This window comes from Hirundo rustica, chromosome 27 (genome assembly GCF_015227805.2).
Source record: "Hirundo rustica isolate bHirRus1 chromosome 27, bHirRus1.pri.v3, whole genome shotgun sequence".
Taxonomy (NCBI): Eukaryota; Metazoa; Chordata; class Aves; order Passeriformes; family Hirundinidae; genus Hirundo; species Hirundo rustica.
In genome coordinates, this window is record NC_053476.1 from 3,591,673 (window position 1) to 3,609,049 (window position 17,377).

Below are 17,377 nucleotides of genomic sequence, written 5' to 3' on the forward strand. Positions count from 1 at the left end.
AGTGGGGTGGTTATATCTATATTTATATCTGCCAGTATTAGATTACCTGAATACCTGTGTAGAGGTCCAAGAAGCCAGGTGTGGTGCAGAGGAAGCTGTAGTTGTCAAAGAACAGTGGGGAAAACTGACTTCAGTGTCCAAGGACTCGTCAAAGATGAAGCTCTCAGAAAGTACCTTCACCACCTCCTCTATTAGACTGGTTTGCTTCTAAGCCTGAGGTTTACAACAATACGAAAAACCAAAAAACCCCACCCAAAAGCTACTTGTGTCTAAGAGCAGAGAACATACCATGCCCCATTCCTAGAGATTTCTGCCCTTTAGAAAAGTCATCACAGGGTTTAAACACACAGGTAATTGTCACCTCTCGTCTCTTGCAGGTGAGAAACGACCCAACTTCGATGTGAATTACAACTCCGGTTTCCTGTACGAGAAGGAGAGCGAGATGATGCACGGGCGCATGATGGACCAGGCCATCAACAACGCCATCACCTACCTCGGGGCCGAGGCCCTGCGCCCGCTGGTGCAGACCCCGCCGGCGCCCACGGCCGAGATGGTGCCGGTCATCAGCAGCCTGTACCCGCTGCCGCTGCCCCGCGCCGACGTCCCCAACGGCACCGCGCTGGAGGCCGAGAAGAACCACGGCCACCTCAGGGACAAGAGCCTGTCATCCGACAGGGGCCTTTCCCCGAACAACAGCGGCCACGACTCCACAGACACTGACAGCAACCACGAGGAGAGGCCCAACCCCGCCTTCCACCAGAGCCAGGTGATCCCGGCTCCGACCCGCAACGGCCTCCAGGCCCTGAAGGATTTCCCGAGGCCCTACGACATCATCAAGCCACCCGCCATCTGCCCCCGCGACGCCTTCAAGGTCATCAACAAGGAAGGGGAGGCCATCGGGGTGTACCGGTGCGACCACTGCCGCGTGCTCTTCCTGGATTACGTGATGTTCACCATCCACATGGGCTGCCACGGCTTCCGAGACCCCTTCGAGTGCAACGTCTGCGGCTACCGGAGCCACGACCGCTACGAGTTCTCCTCGCACATAGCTCGGGGAGAGCACAGAGTCGTGCTCAAGTGAAAGGACCGGTTCTCCAAGGTCAAAGGCCGTGTTTTGCATTGGAGGGGAGGCTCGGTTGGTTGGGGTTTTAATTAGTATAATGAAATTTCTTGGGTATTTTTCTAGGCCAGTTTTAAGTGTGTCACAAGGAGGTGGCGCCTTTTTAAATTTGTCTTTCCCGATAATTCAGTGTTCTGTAGCATCTCTGCCTGGCTGCTGTGGTGAGTGGGACTGTGGGAAACAGCAGGAGCAGAGACTGGTTTTGATATGAACTTTATTTTTGTGAAACTTCAGAGCCATTTACGACGTTTTCGATTTTTAACTTGTGTTTGTTTTTATAGAGTTTGCTTTAAGTCAGCACAAAAGCTTTTCATGCCAATTCCCCTGCTCATTCAGATGTATAGTCAGAGGTGTGTTGGAGGAGCTTTTCCTAGTTATAATCCCAATGGCCTCCCAGTGGCTCATCACCAAAACAAGGAAAACGAGGGCAGGAAAAGGGAGGGATTTCATTCCTCCTTAAAGCTTTTCCCCTAAGCCCTAATGAGAGTGTGGCACACTTTCATTTTTCTAACCCCACTGCTGATTTTCTTTAAAGTCACTCAGTAAGAGGAAAACAAGAAATGAGACCTATTTGGGGTTGGGGATTTTTTTAATAGTACATATTTTTTGGGATACCCAGCGAGGTCACTGGTTGGCTCATCCACGTGGCCTAGGGAAAATCCCGATTTTCATTGCTGGGAACTCCTCCTTTGCCATGGGCGCCGAGAACGAGGACGAAGCCGTGCTGCGTGTTGTGCCTCTGCCTTGCTCCCACAGCAGGACACGTGGCCGTGTCCCCACAGGGTGGCCCTGGCTGGCTGTGGACAGGTGAGACCCAGACAGGTGTGTGAGAGCCACACCTGCCCCAGGACAGCCCTCGGGAGGTGCTGCTCCACACCCTGAGCAGGTGCCATCCCTTTGAAGCTGGTTTTTACAACAGTTCTCTGAATCTCCCCATGCAGCAGCTGCGTCGGCGGCCCCGTGCTGCAGAGGGGTTTGGTAACGGCTTTGCTGAGTGAAGGTTTAATCTTTGCAAAGTATTTTTGTATCCTGTAGTTAGGAGTGTTCTGATGGACTTTCTGCATCCCTCGTGTGGTTTGAGAGCTGTGTTGCTTCTGTGTTAGCTCTGGTGATCCAATCGCTTCCCTGAGGGAAGGCTGGAGAGCTCAGGGTCAAGAAATATTGAAATTCATCCCTCCCTCCGAATTCTTTTGGCTCCATTATTTCCTCCCTGAATTTTAAGGTACAAAATAAGAAATTTATATTCATTTTTCCCACTAAGGGAGGGTCTGGAGAGGGATAAATCAGCCTGCAGTGTCCCTGAGTACCCAGAGTGCTGTGGAAGTGCTGATCCAAGATCCTGCTATCCCTGGGGTTGAGGAGAACTCTTTTGCTGTTACGTGTGGAGCTCCAAAGCAGCTTTAGGATGTTTCCCAGAGCCCCATCACGAGAAAGGTGCACGTTGGCTCTCCCACAATGTGACCAATGCTCCTCCTGTGAGGGAGGCTGCACTTCCACCAAGGATCAGCCCCAAGGGCCAAGCTTTTGGGTCCACAAAAGAGAGGGAAAGGGAGCGAGGGAATTCCCAGAGAACAAAGAGAAGGTTCCACTGCTGCCCCGACATTTTTAAGTCCGACATTTTTAGGACATTGTGGTTGTCTTTATCAATTTCCAGTTTTGTGACAAGCTTGCTTTTCAATGGCTTAGCTTTCAAGACCAAAGAATTGTCAATAAATGAATAAAATATTTAAATAATGATGATGTCCTGGCTTGAGGGCAGGCAAAGGCAGGTTCTTAAAGGAATCCGCAGAGAGATACCTCCTGGAGCCATCCAAAAAATCTTATTTTCCAGAACTGGATTGGGTAATGGATTCATCTAAGGATACTCTTGAATTGTCCCTTCACACTCCATCATTGACCCCTGTCCCACTGTGCTGCCCTGGAGCTGCTGGCTTGGGAGATGGGAATCCCACTGCGCTGTGTCTGGATGTTGAGGAGCTGTGCTGGTGCAGGGCAAGTCTCTGAGCTTGGAGGAGCTCTGGAAACCACGTCATCTGGGAAAACAGATGGGAAAAGCACTGCTACTGGTTGGGAGCCGGATTTATTCTGCTCCTGGCTTGGTTATTTTGGTCTAGAACGGGTTTGGAGCATTCTGCAGTGCCTTGGTGTGTCTGTCTCGCTCAGTTCTTCGTTTACTGATGAATTACACCCCAAGAGTGGGCAGGGCAGGCTCAGGGAAGGAGCTTTTGGCACTAAGAAATGAACCTCTGCTGCTTAAAGGTTTATTGAAGTTTTTAAAATGTCAGTAAACAAGTGTCCGCTCTGTCAGCCGTGAAAGCAGAGCCGGGAGCGACCAGCAGAGCTGGCTGAGGAGTGGGAATGAGCTCCGGGGCTGGAGCTGCCCGTGCCCATCACCTCGGGGACCTGTAAATCCCCGAGGTGTGATGGAACCTGTCAGCAGCACACCCGTGGCTGTGGCGTGTCCCCGTGGGGTGCCGAGCCACGGCGGAGGCTGTGCTCAGCAGAACCAGTCACTCAGCGGAGTAACTGATACCGGCAGAGGTGTAAAATAACATCGTCTGCTCCCCCGACTGCTGGAAAATGGTGTTGGACGCAGTTTTGGTTAGGAGGAACGATTTAACCCGAGAGCTGCGGGGTGGAGGCAGCTCAGCCCCACGCTCGGGCTGTGGGGTGGGCTCGTGGTTCCCGGGGGTGCCGGGGCTGTGTCAGCCGGATGGAAACATCCCGGCAGCGGAGGGTGGAGGCTCACACCAACCCCCCCCGGCCCTTTCAGCACCTGTTTTACCAGGCTGACGTTGTTCGCGCTTGTTTCATTCCCCCCTGACACCTTCTGCCGCAAGAGCTGGACACGCTTGAGAAACAGAAACGAAAAAAAAAAACCCGAGAAGAAAGTCAGAGGATCCTTTTTTTTTTTTTTTCTGTCCCTTCACTTCCTTCCCAGCCCGGGCGCGACTCAGGCGCTGAGGGGTCTTTCCCATGCTGCTGCCGGGAGACTCCAGGGCTGGGTGAGACAGAGGAGGCTCGGGGCTGGGCACAGCGAGTCCCACGGCGTCTTCCCATCCCGCTTTGTCCCTTCATAAGAATCGGTTCGATCCAAAACCCCTCAGCCTTCTCCTGCCTGGAGCCAAACCCCTTAAAAGGCTTACAGAAACCTTCAGTTGGTGTTGTGACAGAGAGATCCTTATCTGCTGATAGCTGTAATCGTGATAGAGCACAGAGGAACCCGTTTCTCCTGTCGTCGTGTTGAAACACGCTTCCTTAACGCACACAAAAAAAAATCCCATAAAACTTCCGGGTGCTGGTCTGCATCCTTGGAGCATCCCGGCGGCTCCTGCTCCCGCGGGGAGCGGTCCAGCACCCAAAACCCGACGGTGCCGGGAGGGGACAGGGAGGACTGAGTCACTGCCACCACCTCCGCCGTGTCCCAATTCCCCGGCCGTGCACTGAGTCACGCTCCCCGCGCCGGCCCGGCGGAGACCCGGCGGCGTTTTCCCACCCTCCGCGTGGGTCGGGTTCCCAAATCCGGGGGGCAGGAGGATGAGCAGAGCCGCCTGTGTGCTGAGCGACAGCGGGAAGGGGCGCTGGACGCGCCCCCAGCTCTGGCACCGCCGTGGGGGAGCTCCGCAGCCCCGGGGCTCTCACCGGGACAGGGCCCTGACCGTCACCGGGGCACCACGACGGGGGCAGCACGTTCGTGTCACGCCTGATGCCCCCCTCGCTGTGCCGGGAGGGAAGTGAAGCCCCCGGGGAGCCGCCGAACCGGCCCCTCCAGCCCCTCCAGCCGGGTTATATCTGGCGCCACATTTGCATGGCAGCGAGTCGGCACCTGGCAGCGAAATCCTCGGGGGATCGAGGACACGGGGAGCGGCTGGCAATTGTCACATGCCGGCGACAGGAAAGTCCCAGCAGACGATTGTTTTTAGAAGAATCTACTTCCAAGCCGCACGGCTCCGGCACCCGCGGGGCTGCGGCGATGGTGGGCTGGGGGTGATAGTCCTGGGCTCCAAGTGCTGCTCCACGGCCACGGAGGATGCTCCAGGTGGGAGGCGATGCTCCTCAGCCTCAAACATAACCCAGGTGCTCCCCACGGCTTGGGGATCCCCTCACTCACAGCAGCTCCCCGTTCTCCCCTCTCTCTGCCAGGGACGGCCGCGAGCAGGGCTGGGAGCGGGGCTGGGGCTCATCCTGCTCCCCCCAGTTCACCCAGTAACAGCCCCATTGCAGCTCCCCTGGGCACTGGGGGTCACCGTGGGTGTATGAGGGGAGTCCGGTCCTCCCTCAGCCCCGTTTCCCACACCTGTGGCTTTGTGCCGGGGGCCCCCCTTGTTCCCAGGGGCCGGGCAGAGTCACCCCCACCACCACCACCCCCATCCTGCCCCCCAAACGGAGAAAGTTAGTCAAATCAGCAGAAACCGCAGCGGGGGGGAGGCAGCGGCACCGTCACCGCTTTGATGTCACCCCTGCACGTCCCACAGGTGCTGCCATCACCCCGGGGCCACGGTCCCACCGCCGCTTTGCTATTAACTCGTGCGAGAAGAGGGGGGGATAATGCAAAAATATTTCCTTCCCCACCTCCGTCCTGTCCCCGCGGTCCCTGGAGCCGGCGGGGCTCGGAGAGGCCACGTGCGAGGCACACGGAGCTGCAGCCGCTTCCATCCAGCCCTGCCAGCAGGGGCTGGGGGTCCCTCCAGGGCTCCGGGGGCTGCGCCGGGGGGAGCCGGGAAGGTTTCTGAGCAGCGGGGCTGATTCATGCCGGGCCTCCTGTGGTTTCCCTCTGCGCTCACCTCCCGGCGCCGTCACACCGAGTGCCCGCACGCCAGCGCCCAGGGTGAACCCACCCCGCCGTCACCCGCCGGAAGCTGGCGGGGAGCTGCTGGGCTCCCCTGCACCCCCTCTGCACCCAGTCTTTGCCATACATCCCGCCCTCGCTGTGCACGGGTCCCCGCACCCCCTCTGCACCCCAAATGCCCCCTCTGAACACGCCGCACTCCCCTCACACTCTGCTCTCGGCCCTCCCAACACCTCCTGCACCCCAGGGCTCAGCGCCAGACAGGGGCGACACAGGACCCCCGCCGTGCGACATTCCCGACCCCTCAGCAGTGCCTGGAGGGAGGAGGATGCAGCAGCAGGGCGTGACGGGGTGAGGTCCCCTGGGTGCCACATGCCCGCGGTCGGGGCTGCAGGCGCCCCAAGGGGAGCAGGAGGCAGGCAGCGGGCAGCTGCCGGCCCTTCCCAGCCCCGTCACGGCCGCTGCACTCCCGGAGGAAGCTGCTCTGCCTTGCTCACCAGGCACCGGTTATAAATACCCTCCCCATTTTAATGCGGCGGCGGCGGGAGCTATTTCGGGCCGGGAACAGGAAACGAAACCCTGCACGGGTCCCGGGCCTCTCGCCCCCGTCCCCGGGATGGGCTGGGCCGTGCCCGGTGGCCACAAGGGCTTATCTGAAGCCCAGGAGCCTGGCGCCCGCCTTGACCTTCTGCGCCTGCCACCGGAGCAGGCGGATGGCGCGGAGGCCGAAGCGCAGCACCGCGTCGTACTTGAACACCAGCTTGTAGAAGGCGTCGGTGATGAGGGCGCCGCTGGGGTCGGCGTGTTTGAGCGCGGCCATGGGTGTGTACGCCACGTTGGTCTGGTGCCGGAACGGTGGCCGCGCCGCCTCGATCACCCGCAGGGTGTGCTGCACGTGGGCACGGGACTGTCCCTTTCCTGTCCCCACAGCCCCAGCCCAGCACCATTCCCACCCCTATCCCCTCTCAACCTCGTCTGCATCCCGTCTCCATTTGCACCTCTGTCCTCATTCACATCCCCTCCCCTCCCTTCCCATTCCCCTCCTGTCCCCATTCCCATCCCAACTCCTTCTCATTCACTTCCTATCCCCATCTCCGAACCCTTCCCATCCCATCCCCATCTCTAATCCATCCCATTCCCATCCCATCCCCATCTCTAATCCATCCCATTCCCATCCCATCCCCAGCTCCTTCCCATTCTATCTCTATCTTTATCCTATCCCCCCCATCCCATCCTACCCCATCTCCATCCCTTCTCGTTCCCATTCCCTTCCCCCATCCCCATCTCCATCCTCGGTTCCTTCCCATCTTATTCCCATCCCATCACCATTCCTGTTCCCAGCCAGGCTCAGCCCCATCAGGATGGAGCTGTCTGGGTGAGAGCTGCCCCATGCTGGCTGGGCATCGCTGTTCCTAAGTTAGGGCCAATTGTCACCTCTGTCCAGCCCGGCCCACTGGGGCCCCCCGCCCGCCTGTCACCTCTGCGATGTCCTCGGGGGTCTGGCCCAGGCTGGTGAACACATCCCTGGAGTTCCTCAGGTAGAGCTTGGTGAAGATTTCGGCCGTCTCGGGGTCGGTCCGTGAGTAGTCGGCGCGTTCGGCTTCCTCGTACAACTTCGTCTCGAACTCGGTCATCACCGGCCCCGGCTCCACCAGGCTGATCCTGCCCAGGGATGGGGCACTGGGCACTGGGCACCCCCAGACCCTCTGGCCCCAGGGGCTGCACGGCCTCCTGCCCCTGCACTCACGCCACGTTGAAGCGCAGCGCCTGCACCACCAGGCTCTCACAGAAACCCTCCACGGCGAACTTGGAGGCCGAGTAGATGTCATTGAAGACGATGCCTGGATGGTCGGGGAGTCCTGGTCAGGGCTGGGTGGGGGCTGGTCCCCCCAGGACACCCCATTTTCCCCTACCCTGCAGGCCCATGATGCTGCTGATAACGACGATGTGGCCCCCGCGGCGCCGCTTCATGTCGGGCAGCACCTCCTTGACCAGGCGGACGAGGCCGAAGAAGTTGGTGTCCATGAGGGTCTGCATGGCCGCCAGGCTCTGGCACTCCAGGGGTCCCGCCATGCCCACCCCGGCATTGCTGACTGTGGGCAGGGGGCATCAGCGGGGTGTGCCCTGGGCAGGGGGATCCTGCACCCTGGGCATGGGGTGTCCCTGGTTCTTGGAGCGTCCCCAGCACGGGATGTCCTGGGTGTGCAGGGTGTCCCTGGCACAGAGGGGCACTGGTGTGTGGGGTCACGGGGTCCCCTGCGCACGAGGGGCCCCTGGCACCCAGTGCTTGGAGGGTCCCCAGAATGGGATGTCCCGAATTTGGAGGGTCCTTGGTACGGGGAACGTCCCAGCACAGAGGGTCCTGGTGCAGGGCATCCCTGGCATGGACAGTCCCTGATGCCTGGGCTCAGGGTCATGAGGCGTCCCTGGCACGGGGGATCCCCTCATTGGGTGCACAAATGATCCCCAGCACAGGACCAGCTTGCCCGAACAGCCCCCAGTACGATCCCCACCATGGAGGGTCCCCACACCGGGGTCACGCTGGGAGGGAAATCCCGGCGCTCACCCAGGATATCGACGTGGCGCCCGGGGATGCTGTCGAGGCAGGCGCGGATGGAGCCCTCGTCACACACATCCAGCTGTTTGATCTCCAGCGTCCGGCCCAGCGCCGGCCCCGCCGCCGCCGCCAGCGCCCCGCTCCTGCCCACGTTCCTCATGGTGGCGATGACTGCGGGCACAGGCGGCTCAGCCCCCGCCGGCTCTCCCGGGGGGCTGCGGGGGTCCCCCCACCCCGCTCACCTCGGAAGCGGCGCTGCTTGTCCCTCGCCAGCCGCACGGCCAGCGCCAGCCCGATGCCGGAGGAGCAGCCGGTGATCAGCACGGTCTTGGGAGCCATGGCACGGCCTCTCCCCCCGCGCCCCAGCCCCCCCCGCCTTTATAGCAGCTGCCCCGGCCCCCCCAAATCCGGGCCCTTAATCCCCCCGGGATAATCCCCCCTCCCGCGGATTTGCGGCGGCCGCGTGGCTGAGCCGCACGTGGTGCCCGGGGAGCATAGAGGGGCCTTTGTGCGGGACCCGCGGCGCTGTGGGGACACAGCGGGACGTGGGGACACTGCCAGGCATGGGGACGTTGCCAGCCGTGTGCCACCGGCATCTGGGGATGGGAAGGAACGAGGCGGGAGCTCTGCAAAAATAACCTTTATTATCACTGGTATAAAACACGTCCCAGTTCAACTGGCCTCGTGGAGACGTGGGGGGCGCGGTGATGGGTGCCCCCCTCACCCCCACACCCTGGCGTCCCGCTCTTGGGGACCCCAAAACGCCCCCGGTGTGGGGGCAAGGAGTGCCAGGCCCCCGCAGGGACACTCGGGGCTGGTGCTGCAGGGTGGAGGGGAAAAAGTGCTTGAGTGTGGAGATCCTGGCTGTGGGCTGTGCCGAGCTGCGCCACGCTGGCGGCGCCGGGCTGTGCCAAACCATCCTGGCGGTGCTGGGCTGTGCCGAGCCGTGCCATACCGGCAGTGCCAGGCTGTGCCAAAACACCCAACCGTGCCAGACTGTGCCAAACTGTGCTATGCTGATGGTGCTGGGCTGTGCCAAACCATCCCACTGGTGCCGGCCGTGCCAGCAGTGCCAGGCCGTGCCAGGTCGGCGGCGCCCGGCCGTGCCGAGCCGCGCCGTGCCAGCGGTGCCAGGCTGTGCCGAACAATCCCAGCGGTGCCAGGCTGTGCCAAGTCACGCCGGCAGTGCCAGGCTGCGCCGAACCCTCGCGGTGGTGCCAGGCCGTGGCTCAGAGCGCCACGCAGGTGCAGTAGTGCCGCAGCTTGCAGGGCAGGATGCCGCGGTTGATCTGGTGGAACTCCACGAGCTGGATGAGGTCGGCGAAGCGCGTCTGCCCGTCGTCCATGGTGAAGTAGAGCCGACCCTCCTCCTCGCTCTGCCGGGGGCGGCTGCAGGTCAGGACCCCTCTCCCCGGCCCCCCCCCGGCCCCCCCGGCCCCACGCTGGCACTCACCGGCAGGATGAGGTAGTGTTTGATGCGCTGCAGGTGGCACAGGGACAGCACGAAGCCCTTGGGGTTCCGCTGGCTCTCCCGCACCAGGAAGACCCTGCGAGCCCCAGGGGCGTCACTGCTGGCCCCAGGTCCCTTCTGCCCTCCCGGTGTCACCCACGGGGTCCCACAAACTCCCTATGAAGACCTGGGAGTAGCCCGGTAGCCCCTGGCATCCCTGGGAGTCTCCGTGTCCCCCAAACCCTGAAAATCCTGGGAGCCACAGCCCCGCTGGGATCACTCACCCCCACACACGTCCTGTATCCCCCCCAGGAGCTGCAGGACCCTGTAACCCTTGGGCTCCTGCACCTCCCTGGAGTTCCGTGTCCCCCCCCCAGGAGCCCCAGGGACCCCGACCCTCCCCACGCCAGGGTCCCGTACCCGTCCACCAAGCCCTGACGGCCCATGAGCTGCTGGGTGTCCTCGCGGGAGATGCGCCCGTGGAACCAGGGCTGGGTGCGGTGGATGGCTGCGGGGAGAGGGGTGTCAGGCTTGGGGGGACCCCACCCCGGGGCAGGGACCCCCGTTGGGCAGTGAGCCCGCGCCTCACCGGCGCTGAGCGGGGAGCTGTGGCAGGCGGCGGGCAGGCTGTACCGGTGCGTCGTCTTCTTCTGGGCACACAAAGAAGGGAGGGGGCGTTAGGGTGGGCTCAGGGGGCTCCCCCTCACTCCCCAGCGCCCCGACTCACCCTCCAGGCCTGTGCCTCCTCCAGGGCTGCTGTCAGCACCTCATTGGGGTTCTCGATCACCCGGCCCGTGCACCCTGAGAAGTCCATGGCCACCAGGGCATTGTCCGAGACGCTTCGCTGTGGGGGACAGGGGGGTGTCACCGGAGGGTCCCCACGGGCCAGGAGCTGCGGGGAGCGGGGGACACTCACCAGGGGCGTGGGGCCGATCCAGGGGGGTTGGCTCAGTCGTGCCTGCGCTTGCTGGTAGTTGCGGTAGAGCTGCATCCCGTACTGGGGGAACAGCCCCGTCAGCTGGGGGGCCACGCTGCGGGCTGGGGGAGCACCCAGGGGACACCCAGGGACCTCCACAGCCACCCAGGGCAGGGGTGGGGACCTCTGCATCCACTCCACGTGGGCACAGGGACACCCTGGGGTGGGGTCATCTCTCCAGCATCCCTCCAGAACCCCTCCACATTCCCCTCCTTGTATCTCTCCAGCATCTCCGCAGTATCCCCCAAGCATCATCCCTGCAGCTACCACCCAGTATTCCTCCAGAATCCCCCCCCCAGATTCCCTCCCGTGTCCCCCCAGCACGGGGCCGGTGGCTCGGGGCTCACCTTGAAGAGGCGGAACGCGGCCATCCAGCAGCTGCGGCTCTGCTCGTCCTCGCTGCACAGCAGCTTCAGGCCCTTCACGCCGCTCCGCACCTTGTGGGGCTGCGGGAGAGGCCGGAGCCGTCACCGGGCAGCGCCGGGTGGCTCTGAGGGGACACAGAGCCCTTGGCAGGGGCAGGTGCAAGGGAAGGACCCCGCCACGGGCAGGGGCATCCCCACCTTGATGCAGAAGCCGAACTCGGTGGGCGTCCCGTAGAGCTTCTTGCCCTGCGTCACGTAGTAGATGTTGGACTCGGTGAGGTCGGCGAAGTACTGGAGGTGCCGGGGGTCCTGGGGGGTGGGGGGTGTCAGGGCTGGCCCCGCTGCACCCCCTGGCCGTGCCCCCTCTCCCCCCAGCACCCCCCCGGCCTCACCTTGGAGGTGCCCTTGGTGGAGTAGTAGAGCCCCGAGCGGCGCAGGGAGAAGTGGAAACGCTTCCAGACCTTGCGCCCGGCCTCCCGCAGCTGCAGGAAGCCCTGGACCTCAGGGCAGCTCCCAGAGTTGAGGAAGTTCTGGGGGGACACGAGGGCTGAGGGGCACGGCGGGGTCCCCCAGGGCGCGGCGGGGTCCCCAGGGCGCGGCCGGGCACGGCGCCCCGTACCTGGATGAGCTCGGAGTGCGCCATGCTCTTGTTGGCCTCCAGGCAGCTGGACACCATCACCTCGGGGAACAGCGACTGCTGGGGGACAGGGGGTCAGCAGAGACCCTCGGGGCGCTCAGGGTCCCCACGGGGGGGGGGGCTACAGAGAGCGCCCACCTACCGCCGTGCTCCTGAAGAGCTCGTACTTGGCGAAGTTCTTGCGGAACACGAAGCGGCTGTCGGCGCCCGGGGCCCAGGAGCTCTGCACCTCCACCACCGACTCGTGATCCTCCAGGCAGCGCTCTGGGGGGGACGGGGGGGGTCAGCAGGCCCGGGGGTCCCCAGGGCCGTGCCCCGCCGTGCCCCCGCGGCCGCTCACCCAGGGCCAGGTGCTGGTGCAGCTCCACCAGGGCCCAGCTGTGGTCGTGCAGCGCCCGCGTCCTGCGCACCAGGGTCTCGCAGAGCTGCCGCGCCGTGGTCCCGGCCGACGCCTCCAGGGAGCGGCAGGCGCCGTCCTCGCCGAACACCTTCACCACCTGGCAGGGGGGACAGGGGTGTCAGGGTCCCCCCGGCACGAGGGGAGCCTGCAGGACCACCGGTGAGACCACCCCCCACACCTCCTGCTCCCCAACCCGTGTGGGAGGTGGTCACTGTCCCAGGGATGGGATGTGGGAGGTGGTCTCTGTCCCAGGGATGGGATGTGGGAGGTGGTCTCTGTCCCAGGGATGGGATGTGGGAGGTGGTCTCTGTCCCAGGGATGGGATGTCGGAGGTGGTCTCTGTCCCAGGGATGGGATCCCCCCTTCCCAGCCCCTTGGCCCCTTGTCTCAGCAGGGTGGGACCTCTCTAGAGGGGTCCCTGTCCGAAGGCTGAGACCCCTTCCCAGACCCTCAGCTCTCACGGGAGGAGGTTCCTGCCCCAGAGCTGAGACCCTCCCGTCTCCGCAGCGCCCTGACTCTCCCTTCCCACGGAAGGTGCCCTCCTCGGGGAGGTCCCTGCCGCAGGAATCCCCTCCCTGCGCCAGACCTCAGCCCCCTCCCCAGCCGCCTGCCCCTGACTCACGTGGGAGGTGCCCTCGCGGGGGGGTCCCTGTCCCAGGGCCGGGCTGCTCAGGATGGGGGAGTTCGAGGGGCTGCAGAGCTCGGGGAAGGGGTTGGGGATGCTGGGCAGCGACGACGCTCGCGGCTCCTCCTGTGGCGGCTGCCGGCTGCGGGCACGGGGTGGGGGGTTGAGTTCAATGACCCCCCCGAGCACCCCCTGTCCCCCCTTAACCTCCCCGACCCCCCCCGGGCCTCACACCCACCTGCTGCCGTGGATGAAGAGGGGCTGGGAGCGCTTGACCTCGGGCAGCCCCTCGCCCCCATCCCGCTCACCAGGACCCCCGTCCTGCTCGGGGGGCTCCCAGAGGCTGCTCTGCTGAGCCCCCCCCTCCATGGCATTATCTGTGGGGAGAGAGGGGCTCTGGCACCGTGTGTCCATCCTCCTTCCCTTGTGGGGGGCCGTGGCCACATTTTGGGGGGCCACGGCCGGGTGTGGGCAGCCCCTGCAGGACACCGCAGCGGGCTCCAACCCCTGGCACCCACCCAGGGTATTTTCCTGGTGCCCACACAAGCAGGACCCCAGCCCTGGGGTCTGGCTGAGCCCCAGGTGACCACCGAGGGTGTCCCGGTCCCCCCAGTGATGTCCAGGTGCTGGGGGCTGGAGCGTAACCCCCAAGAATCCCCCACATCCCACGCGGGACCCCCACCAGGGTCCCCGCATCAGCCCTGAGGGTCTGGGGGCACCGGGGGATGCTGGCCGAGCCGTGGGGGCCGAGCTTTGCCGGTCCGAGCTTTGCCAGGCCGAGCCGTGCCGGCGCCGTGGAGAGAGGAAGCCGAGCGTGGCGGCGGCGGCGGCTCGGCCCAAACACCTCCTCGGGTCCGGCCAAACCAGTTCTGGCGGCCGCTCCCAGCTCCACCTCACCGCCCTGGCATCCGGGCCCGGGGAGCCGGGGGCGAGGGAGCCGCCGTGGGAACCGCCGCCAGCCCCCCCGTGCCCCCACCCACGCGGTGCCACCGCGCTCGGACACCGGCCGCGCTCGGACACCGGCCGCGCTCGGACACCGGCCGCGCTCGGACACCGGCTCTGGCTCCGGACGGACCCGCAGGGATGTGCCAGGGTGCCACCGGCACGTGGCACACGTAACACACACGTGGCACCCGCGGTGGCACTCGGTGGCCGCGGGCGCTGGAGCCCGGCGGTCCCAGGACACCGCGTTAATCATTCGCCCGCTGCCCGCCCCTGTCCCCACCTCCTGCCACCTCTCGGGGTCCAAGTCCGCGGCCGGGCAGGGCTGATGTCATCCTGGTCCCGTCCCTGTCCCTGCCGTGTCCCTGTCCCCATCCCAGCATCCCGCCAGGCCCCTCTGCTCCATCCCCGCTCCCTGCCCAGGCTGTGCCAGGCCGGGTCCCCCCTCCCTGGCCAGAGCCGGGGTCATTTGGGGACGCGGGGACAGTCAGGGCTCAGGTAGGGTGATGCTGCTGGTGGGGCGCAGCAGGGGACACGGCGGGGTGTGACAGACAGGGCCCTGGCAGCGGGACACTGCCCTGGCACCAGCGCACAGCCCGGCCCCGTGGCCTCGGGTCACCCCGGTGTCAGCGCTGTCCCGGGGCCGTGGCAGGGCTCCAGCAGGGTGGGGACGCACCGGGTGTCCCGGGAGCGCGGGACAAACGGGGACACAGGGCTTTGGGCCATCAGGGTTATGGGGTGGGCGACTGGAGGGGCTCGGGACCGCCAGGATGGGCCCCAGGGCCACCAGGGCTACGGAGCAGAGGGTCCAGGGCCACCGGATGGAGGGGATGGGGTCCCAGGGCAGCAGGGCTGAGGGACAGGAGCCCAGAGCCACCAGGATCAGGGGATGGGGTTCCAGAGACGCCAGGGCTCAGGAATGGAGCCACAGGGTCACCAGGACAAGGGACAGGGTGCCGGGACCACCAGGGTTAAGGAGCAGGACCCCAGCTGTGCGTGGGGGTCCCGTGGGTGCCGGGGCTGGGGGGACCGGGCTCCGCAGGGGCGCAGAGGCAGCGGCGGAGCCGCGGCGGGACGGCAGAGGAGGAGGAAGAGGAGGAGGAAGAGCCGGGAGGAAGGCGGGAAGGAGGGAGGGGAGGGGTGGCAGGCGCGGCGACAGGTCCGGGGTCGTTCCCGGCGGGATGGGGCCGACACCCCGGGATGAGCAGCGCCCCTCCGGCCCCGGCAGCCCCCAGCCCGGCCCCGCTCCTACCTGCAGCGCCCGCCGCGTCCCGGCACCGTCCCGCCGGACCAGGGATTCCTGTTCTCCTCGGCTTTATCTACCTGCGCCAGCACCCGCCCCCGCCTGACATCACAACGCCCCGGGCCTGCTGCCCGGCACCGGCCCCCCAACAACAGCCGGGGGGGCCCCCCCCAGCTCCCCCGGCCCTGCGGTGGCGGCTCCAGCCTGGCCCCGGCCCGGCCCCGGGGGCTGGACCCCCCTAACCCACCTCCCACGACCCCCCCGAGGTGGTGATGGGGAGTTTCCCACAATGCACTGGGGTGACCCCTGGGGCAGCCGGGCCGCGGGGGGACACGGGGACACCCCCGGGGTGTCCTGGGGGTGCTGATCCCGCAGATCCCCCAGCCCCCGGGGTGTGGGGTTTGGGTTGGGGCTCCCCTGGGCACCCCAAGGTGGGGGCTGGAGGGGTCCCATGGTGGGAGGGGGATGTCCCCATTGTCCCCTAAGGGACCCCTGCCAGGTGGGACCACGGGTGGGGGGGTCACGGGGGTCTCATGCAGGTGAGGGGCCCTACCAGGAGAGTTGGGGGGGTATTTAGGATATGGGAATGCAGTGGGATTTTGGGGTCCCTTAGGGGCTCTGTGTGTGTCCTGTGGATCCCTTGTGGGTGTCCCCACACAGGGTCTGGGGGTCCCCACCGGGGATTTGGGGTGCCACGGGCTCGCAGAGTCCCTAGAGGTGTCCCCATGGAGGGGTTCAGGGGGAATCAGGGTTCCATGGGCTCCTATCAGTCTGTGGGGGGCTACAAGGCCCTACAGAACCCCCACAGGGGTTTTAGGTGGGGGTCCCATGGGGCAGAGGGGGTTCCCATGGGACTGGGGAGCTCCTGTGAGGGTCATTTCAGGTCCCACGGGTTCCGTCGGGGTCACCTTGGGTCCCACGGGGGTGGGTGCAGGTGACACGGGGGTCACTGAGGTCACCGCGTGCGACCCCTGAGGGTCTCGGGGGTCACCGCCGGCGACACACGGGTGAGTCTGGGTCCCCCAGGGGGTCACTTTAGGTCACTAGATGTGTCCTGAGAGTCACTTTGAGTCACTGGGAATCTCGCGGGGGACACCGGGGCTCATTTTTGGTCCCCCGGGGGTCACCGGGGTCACGGCGGCTCTCCCGGAGGTCTCGGAGCAGACAAGACGAGCGGCGCGGCGCTGCAGAGCGGCCGGAAGCTCCGCGTCACGTGACCGCACCCGGAAGCGGCGGCGCGGCGGCACCGGGGGCCATGAGCGGCGGGGCCGGGAACGCGGCCGGGGACGGGAACGGCGCCGAGAGCGCGGCCGAGCGGCGCGTCCGCATCGTGGTGGAGTACTGGTGAGCGCTGAGGGGCCCGGCGGCGGGTGAAACGAGGCGACCCCGGGGCCTTCGGGGGCGGCCCACGGCGGTACTGGGAGCGGAAACTGGGAGAACTGGGATGGAGCGTGCGGCGGGTTCAGGCACGGAGGGGACTGGGGGGAGAAGGGGGGCGCTGGGGAGGGTTTAGAGGGGTTTGGGGGTTGAGGAGGGGCTGTAAGGAGGTTGAGGGTCTCCGCAGGGTGGAGGGAGGTTATAGGGGATTTGGGGGCTGAGGAAGGGGTTATAGGGGATTTGGGGTGTGGGGTTTCATTGAGGGGCCATGGGGTTATGGGGTATGAGGGTGTGGGGCGTGCAGGGGGTTTTGCGGAGAGCTCCTGAGTGGGGCGTTGGGAACTGGGGGTGCAGGAGGCAGCAGAGCTGGGGGGGGCTCCTTAGTTCGGGGAGGGTTTGGGGGGCTCCCCGTGCCTCGACCCCTCCTCAGCCCGCTCCCATCTCCCCAGCGAGCCCTGTGGCTTCGAGGCCACGTACCAGGAGCTGGCGAGCGCCGTGCGGGACGAGTACCCCGACATCGAGATCGAGTCCCGCCTGGGGGGCACCGGTGAGACCCCACGGCAGCCTCGGGGTTGGGGGGGGACACCCCAGGCCGCCCCCACCGCCGTGCTGGGGGTTTGGAAATCTGGGGGTGGGTCGTGCCCTGGTTTCTGCCCCTCAGCAGGGTCAGTTCTGGGGGCAGAGCTGGGGGGGTCTGGGAGTGCCACGAGGGGTTTGGGGTAGGGTCACAGCTCAGGGCTGGGCCTCGTGTGTCCCCTCAGGAGCCTTTGAGATCGAGATCAACGGGCAGCTGGTCTTCTCCAAGCTGGAGAACGGGGGCTTTCCCTACGAGAAGGACGTGAGTACGCAGCCGGGGGTCCCGGGGTCAGCCAGGCTGGGCTGGGGGCGTTTGCTTG

At 65.1% G+C, this 17,377-nt stretch overlaps 4 protein-coding genes across 10 annotated transcripts in view; 1 reads left to right on the plus strand and 3 right to left on the minus strand.

Annotated features, from left to right (window-relative positions):
- The window catches only part of IKZF3 (IKAROS family zinc finger 3), a 53,726-nt gene extending 50,935 nt beyond the window's left edge, over positions 1 to 2,791 (plus strand). For 6 of the 7 annotated variants that reach the window (XM_040087254.1, XM_040087253.2, XM_040087255.2 and 3 more), the window contains one exon: positions 378 to 2,494. In XM_040087254.1, the coding sequence (XP_039943188.1) occupies positions 378 to 1,081 (704 nt within the window). In that variant the 3' untranslated portion in view covers positions 1,082 to 2,494. Of the gene's footprint in view, positions 1 to 377 lie in introns of all 7 variants that reach the window. The other variant, XM_040087259.2, reaches the window with a different exon arrangement.
- RDH8 (retinol dehydrogenase 8) lies at positions 2,691 to 8,807 on the minus strand. Its single transcript, XM_040087260.2, has 6 exons — positions 8,709 to 8,807; positions 8,476 to 8,637; positions 7,823 to 8,002; positions 7,657 to 7,750; positions 7,388 to 7,571; positions 2,691 to 6,798 (listed from the first exon to the last, which is right to left on the minus strand). Exons 1-6 carry the CDS (start codon positions 8,803 to 8,805, stop codon positions 6,559 to 6,561), a joined length of 957 nt encoding a protein of 318 aa, XP_039943194.1. The 5' UTR covers positions 8,806 to 8,807; the 3' UTR covers positions 2,691 to 6,558.
- Positions 8,808 to 9,695: 888 nt separating this feature from the next.
- Positions 9,696 to 15,982, minus strand: GRB7 (growth factor receptor bound protein 7). The gene is made up of 16 exons (XM_040087079.1): positions 15,911 to 15,982; positions 15,114 to 15,180; positions 13,158 to 13,296; positions 12,917 to 13,061; positions 12,235 to 12,391; positions 12,037 to 12,158; positions 11,877 to 11,954; positions 11,650 to 11,787; positions 11,456 to 11,566; positions 11,240 to 11,338; positions 10,833 to 10,913; positions 10,644 to 10,760; positions 10,506 to 10,566; positions 10,337 to 10,424; positions 9,920 to 10,013; positions 9,696 to 9,842 (listed from the first exon to the last, which is right to left on the minus strand). The coding sequence occupies exons 1-16, from the start codon at positions 15,980 to 15,982 to the stop codon at positions 9,696 to 9,698; spliced, it is 1,716 nt and encodes a 571-aa protein (XP_039943013.1).
- A 1,231-nt stretch (positions 15,983 to 17,213) lies between these two features.
- Positions 17,214 to 17,377, minus strand: part of ERBB2 (erb-b2 receptor tyrosine kinase 2) — a 3,860-nt gene continuing 3,696 nt past the window's right edge. The window contains exon 6 of the mRNA XM_040087080.1: positions 17,214 to 17,306. Coding sequence (XP_039943014.1) covers positions 17,214 to 17,306 — 93 coding nt within the window. The remainder of the gene's footprint in view (positions 17,307 to 17,377) is intronic.

What these genes read in the sequence shown, in the direction of transcription:
- RDH8 (XM_040087260.2), bottom strand. Translation starts at nt 8,805, where the DNA reads ATGGCTCCCAAGACCGTGCTGATCACCGGCTGCTCCTCCGGCATCGGG. An exon ending in GCGCCACGTCGATATCCTGG is followed by an intron (nt 8,003 to 8,475) that starts GTGAGCGCCGGG and finishes CCCTGCCCACAG; the next exon opens with TCAGCAATGCCGGGGTGGGC. An exon ending in CCCCCGAGGACATCGCAGAG is followed by an intron (nt 6,799 to 7,387) that starts GTGACAGGCGGG and finishes GCCCACGTGCAG; the next exon opens with CACACCCTGCGGGTGATCGA.
- GRB7 (XM_040087079.1), bottom strand. Translation starts at nt 15,982, where the DNA reads ATGACCCTCACAGGAGCTCCCCAGTCCCATGGGAACCCCCTCTGCCCC. An exon ending in GACCCCCACCTAAAACCCCT is followed by an intron (nt 15,181 to 15,910) that starts GTGGGGGTTCTG and finishes TGGCGCAGGTAG; the next exon opens with ATAAAGCCGAGGAGAACAGG. An exon ending in CTCTTCATCCACGGCAGCAG is followed by an intron (nt 13,062 to 13,157) that starts GTGGGTGTGAGG and finishes CCGTGCCCGCAG; the next exon opens with CCGGCAGCCGCCACAGGAGG.